Raw genomic sequence first — 6222 nt, 5'->3', positions numbered from 1 at the left:
AGGAGAGAAAATGCTTGAGCTTCCAATGTGATCTTGATATTCTTGCCAATTATATGGGGAAAAAACATATCATTTCAAAATTTGCATAGACAAAAGGTGATGAAAATACCTGACCTCCTTGTGTATATAGATCTTTATATATGTTCCAAACTATAAATAATATTAATATTAAAACAGATTGATTAATATTAATATTATTAATAATATAATATTATTTTTAATATTTTATATTAAAATAATATTAAAAATAATATTATTTTATATTAAAACTATTATTTACTTAATCATTTGATGTTATATCAAGTTAAACTTGAACTTAATTGAGCTATAAATATAATATTATAAAAAGATGTCATAACAATTGTCCCACTCAAATTATCCCATTATCCCATTTTACCCCACTTTATCCCACTCAAATTATCCCATTGGGTAAAATTACCCCATTGGAACAATTTGACCCAATTTACCCCAAATTACCCCAATGAAATTTTGTTTGAGAGCTTTTAGCAGGTTTTCTCCCATATTTGATGTTCTTGTAGGAGTCTTCCCATCTCATCATTGTTCATTATCGCCTGCTTAATGAAATTAGGTGGATATATTCTGTTTTTGCTTCAAAATAAGAATAAAAGACAGCCAAAAAAAGGATATCGGCCCCATCATATGGCAGTTGGCTCATATTTGTCAAATGAACTGACAATTTATGTGCAATAGAATGTAAGTTAGTCCTCCTTGGTAATTGACAGTGAAGGCTTCAAGATATGCTGGCGACTTGTAGTGTTTGATTTCTCGCTTTTCGTTTATTTTTTTTGTTATTATTATTATTTAAGTAGTTACGATGTTTGATGTAGATAGAATTCGAATATGGGATCGATTTTATTGAAAAATATAGCAAATATTAGGGGTGGGCAAAAACCGAAAATAACCGGTTCAACCGAAAAAACCGCCCGAAAAAGCGGGTCGGTTAACCGAACCGGATTAAATGGATGAGAAGAAGACTCTAAACCGCCCGAACCGAATTAAACCGGTTTGGATACGGTTTGAACCCCTGAACCGCCCGAAAAAAAACCGAACCGAATTTTCTAATTCGTTCTTTGTCGGATATTCATATTACTCAAAATGGGAAGGACTTCGTCGTTCGGAATTCGGTCAAAATGGAAAGGACTTTTGGTTCGGACGAAGTCGGATGGAATAGCTTTCTTATTAGTGAGTCATCACTTGAACATTAAGCTATATAATTGCTCGGTAATTTGATTGTTATGTTTACATACATGTTTATATTGTATAGTTCCTTTTTCATTGGGCCTGCTAGCGTATATGCCCGCATTAAAATCGGTGAAACCTCATATAAGCTTTCAAATTCTACTAGAGGTTAAGTTGTTTTCCAAGAAATGAAAGATAACCTTTTGATTATAGTTAATTAATATTTGAATGTTACGTAACCATATGTACTTGTTGATATGGTTTGCACTCATTTTACTGATTTTGATTTTTTGTTAGCTGTGGCAATGATGTTACTTCAAACAAGCTCCACATTTCATTGTTTGGGGGAAAAGTTAAGTAGACAAAATGGATAAATAATGATACTTTATCAGAAATTAATAAGCAATGATCTCAGGTGTGGGCAGATTTTTATGAAATAGTATTAATTCGGTCTAAAACCGAAACCGATCCGAACCGATCCGAATTTCGGTTGGGCCGAATATTCGGATGAAGGGAAAAAAATCTGGATCTGGATGAGAGTTTTGAGAGTTCAAAAAATTCGGATTGGATGCGGATTGAGCTTAAAACCGATCCGAACCGAATATGCCCAGCCCTAGCAAATATCCTGTTAATTTGATTGCAACGCATGTTTCATTCTGAGATTGCAAATGAGAAAGCATTTTGTGAAGGGTCCCCTTGTCAATCCATTCTGATGTGAAGTTATAACCGTTTTTTATCGCATTTGTTCTTCATTCAAACGAAAAATAATTAAAGCTTGGGCCTCTTTTTTTTTTTTTTTTTTTTTTTTTTTTTTTTTTTATTTCCAGAGAGGAAGAAGACACGGAAGATACTAGTTTTTTTAATTGTCATTCAAACGACACGATATGGCGTACTTCGTTACTTTCTGGCTTCTGAAGAAAAAAGAACGCGTCCGTAATTTTTCCTTAATTATTTCTGTTTTTAGAATTCAAGCTATAATAACATTGACTAAGCCATCTTAATCGCAAGAAAAGAACATGCTGATCTCAATGTTCAAGTCTACCTAGATGACGTAAGATTGTAAATTCCTTCATCACGTAGGAATCAAAGTCACATTATTATCCCTAGGTTTTGGGTTAATGTTCTCATCTCATCCTTTTTAACTTTTACCAGGTGACAAGTGATGGAAGGAATAAGTGTTGACATCATTACTTTACCTAAATAATGTGCATATTGTTCGATTTTTCCTTAGACATGTGTTAAAAAGCTAATCCAGCGCTAATCAATTCATCCAATCATGATTTGCTTTCAATTTAAACTAGTTAATGATTCCAATTAGACAGTCCTTGGGCTTTACCTACACATCAAGAAACTTCATTTCAAGGACTAGTCAAAATTTGTACCGAGTCTCTTTATATCGATCACGTTTTGAAAAAAAAAAAAAGAAAGAAAGAAGAAAACCAGCGTTCACGTCTCCGAAACTTTCACACTTTTAATCAAATTAAGTAACTAAACTTGAGCCCAAGTTCAGTTTCATTTGATACGGTTGTTTAGTGGGGTTTTCCCCCTAGGAACCACGTTAGAAATAGAGTAATTATATGGAAAACAACTTTTAATTTTAATTTATACTTAAGTCATCTTTAAAAGAGATTTTTTTATTGTGATTAACCATCTTCCGGTTAAATTTTTTTTAAAAAAAAAACAAATAAAAAATACTCTTAAAAATTCACATTCAATAGATGTGATTCATTTTGTTACGGTTTAGGTCTTGTCAGGATACAACTAATATATCTTGAACGTAAACTTTTTTAAGCTTGGTTTTTATTTTGTAGTGAAAATTTGGCCATAAGGTGATTAATTGCATGCAACACAAACACACTTTTAAATAAAGATGGGTGTATGTATAAATTAAAATTAAAATATGAATTTCGTATAATTATCTGTTTTTATGTGAAAAAACCCTTTTTTACGTGGCAGCCTGGCGCTGGGGGCATTATCCGCAAACAACATTCATATTTGCCAGGGGACCTTAAAATATCCAAAATCCATAAAGTTAAAAAAATGAGAAATATATCCAACGAACAAAACCTAAAAAAAAGTTGCAGACAGCGAGGAATCGAAAGAAATTAACGAAATCTAGGGTTTCAACATCCTCATTCGTCTTCTTCCCCCAGTTTGGATGCTCTTGCCTCCTCCCCAAACCCATGAAATCCACGTGGGAAAGGTCCGTGAAGCGGAAGCTCGACGAGATCGAGGGCCGCGAGCGCGTGTCGAGGTTGAGAACGAGGTCTCAGCCCTTCGCGAAACCCTAATTCGCCAGCAGCAGACGATCGAAGATCTGAGCGAGGAGCTCGAGGAGGAGCGGAGCGCCGCCTCGACGGCGGCGAACGAGGCGATGTCGATGATACTCCGCCTTCAGCGAGAGAAGGCGGAGATTCAGATGGAGTTTAGGCAGTTCAAGAGGTTCGCTGAAGAGAGAATGGCTCACGATCAGCAGGAGCTCGTTGCCCTAGATGATCTCGTGTTCAAACGAGAGCAGAGCGTCCAGGCCCTCGCTTGCGAGATCAAAGCCTACAAGCACCGTCTCATGAGCTATGGGATCGACGCGATCGATCTCGAGCCCGAAATCCCCGAAACCCCTCAAAATTTCGACTTTCCAGATTATGATTACCCTCCATTGAGGTGCACGGTCCCTGGTGAGAATTACGGTGATGATCACGAAAGCTCGGTTCTTGAGAAGTACACGCCGACGGCTCTGTATCAGTTGCAGAATTTGGAGACTAGGATTTACGAGATGGAGGCAGAGAAAGAGGAATTTAACGATAATGAGGATGTCGATGAGGAGGTGGAGGAAGAAGAAGAGGATAATGGTGGGGACCACCTCTCGGACGATGAGGAGAGCGCTAGGGTTTACACAATTGATGCAGTTCATGCAGTGCCCACTGTTGAGACGAGCAATGAAGAAGAAGCAGAACAGGATGTGGAAATGGTAAGAGAAGAGAGTTTCGAGGATAAAAGGGAGAATGTCGTTGAGGCTGGAGAGATAAAGAAATTATATACAAGGCTACAGGCTCTTGAGGCTGACCGAGAGTCGATGAGGCAGGCCATTATATCAATGAGAACGGAAAAAGCTCAGCTTTTGCTTCTCAAGGAGATTGCTCAGCAGTTGTGTAAGGAGGTGACGCCGGAGAGGAGGATAGTGAAGAAGCCATCTTTGATTTCTAACTTCTCATTTGTGGCTGTGATTAAGGTAATTTTTGTTCCTTTGCTTTCTGTTCACATAAATTTGTTCTGAAATCAGCTTTTCATGCTTTGCTGTATTTATATTCTTTAGGACTATTGACTTGAGTCTAAGGGCTTAAATCATGCACCGTGGAGAAATATAAGTATAGATCTGTATGCAAGTATTCGATAGAAGGTTTATGAAAAAATGGCAGGCATATTGCATGTTGTTATTGTTTTGGCGTATTGTATATTTGTTGTGAAAATATTGAGGTCTGTGTAGATTATTTGATTGACTGCTAAGTTTAGTTCATTAAGATGGCTTACAAAGTTGGAATCATACAGGTGATGCATTTACAGATTAGTTATGACTATCTATGACATAAATTATCGAGATAGTATGCAACTATAGGCCGTTTGCATTTCAGTTCTCTTATATGACATCCGTGTTTTCGTGTATTTCTACTAATTCTTCTGAAAGTTTAAATCTAGTCCAATAAATGCAGAAGTTTTCAGTGTAATATTTATGTGTTTATTGGTGGATGGATGGATACAACTGCTAGGAAAAGTTATTTGGCAAGGCTGGATCACTTATTGTCATGAGTTACCTCAAGAAAAAGGTGAGAATGAGTTGATTTACAGTTATGACATGGCTGCATTGCAAACTCAAGAAATAAGCTTATTGGTGGTGAAATAGGATATGCAAAGATGAACTGAGAAGTGCGAAAGGCAGGGGGTGCATTGAATAGATTGATAATAGATGTCATTTCTTACCACACACAATCAAAGTATATTAGAAGTGTGGTAAGGGAGAAGGTAGAAGTTTTTCCAGGGATGAGATATTTTGCTGATGACGATATTGGATGTGAAGGTGCTGAAAGATCGAAAAATGATTGAGGTTGGTTCTTAAAGATACCATATGAATATACTGCAAAAGAGGTATAAGCTTTGAGCCAAACATTGTAACCTTTATGGAATGCAATTATAGGCCGTGCAGCAAACTGAACTGCTGCACTTCAAAGGGGACATTAAATTGAGCTTTTCAAACCATGTTTTCACCACAAAAAAGAAGAAGAAAAAAGGGGGAAAACCTATATAGATATGGCATGCAATAATAAACGGGGAAGTTGAGTTATTAGTTTTTGAGTAAAAAAGCATAAAAACCTACTCTCCACCTTATGAATATATAGGTGAATGCATATGTAAGTGGCTAACCAGATTGCACTGTTGTGCAACCAATAGCATTGCATGTCTATGGACAACCTAATTGTAGCACAGAAAACACTAAGAATCCTAGAGCTCTGTATCTGTTTATCTTCTTGTTAGTCTCTTTTTTCCTTCCTGTTTGCTAAAGAGGAAAAGTGGCATGAAGTTTCCTTCCTCTCCTTTTTCGTGCTTGGTTTCTGTATATTCTTGACTTATTATCTACATTGTCTCATGTATCTAATTTTATCTTCTCAAGTTAGCTTTTACCTTCCTGATCAGGATATAGCAAAAGGTGCTGAGAACATGTCCATAATTGGTGAAGTAGCTTCTTATTATCTCTTCTCATTTGAGTACTTGTATTCTTGTTCTTTTTATTACAGCATGCCTTCATGTTCTATTCCAATTTTGAAGTATCAGTTACTGATATTGTGTCAGAATTTAAGCTGATATTGATATCGTGTTGAATTTTACGCACGCTGATATAATGCAGTCGAAGCTGATTTATACCTCATATATTGGTTAATAGCAATTACTACAGGTCAATATTGGCTAATTGTATCCAATGTAGATGAGGTCTGAGGTTTATTGATAAAAAAGAAATTATTTTATTATCTT

General features: G+C 36.2%; 1 protein-coding gene across 3 annotated transcripts in view; it reads left to right on the top strand.

The window, feature by feature from the left end:
* The window catches only part of LOC109832897 (myosin-binding protein 7), a 4135-nt gene continuing 1117 nt past the window's right edge, over window positions 3205–6222 (top strand). Inside the window, exons 1-2 of one of the 3 annotated variants that reach the window (XM_020400375.1) lie at window positions 3205–4429; window positions 5887–5923. In XM_020400375.1, the coding sequence (XP_020255964.1) occupies window positions 3359–4429; window positions 5887–5923 (1108 nt within the window). In that variant the 5' untranslated portion in view covers window positions 3205–3358. Of the gene's footprint in view, window positions 4430–5863; window positions 5924–6222 lie in introns of those variants that run through there. The other 2 variants (XM_020400376.1, XM_020400374.1) reach the window with 2 other exon arrangements.

This window comes from Asparagus officinalis, chromosome 3, assembly GCF_001876935.1.
Source record: "Asparagus officinalis chromosome 3, Aspof.V1, whole genome shotgun sequence".
Classification (NCBI taxonomy): Eukaryota; Viridiplantae; Streptophyta; class Magnoliopsida; order Asparagales; family Asparagaceae; genus Asparagus; species Asparagus officinalis.
Note: the sequence above shows the minus strand (reverse complement) of the source record. Positions and strands in the feature narration are given on the sequence as shown.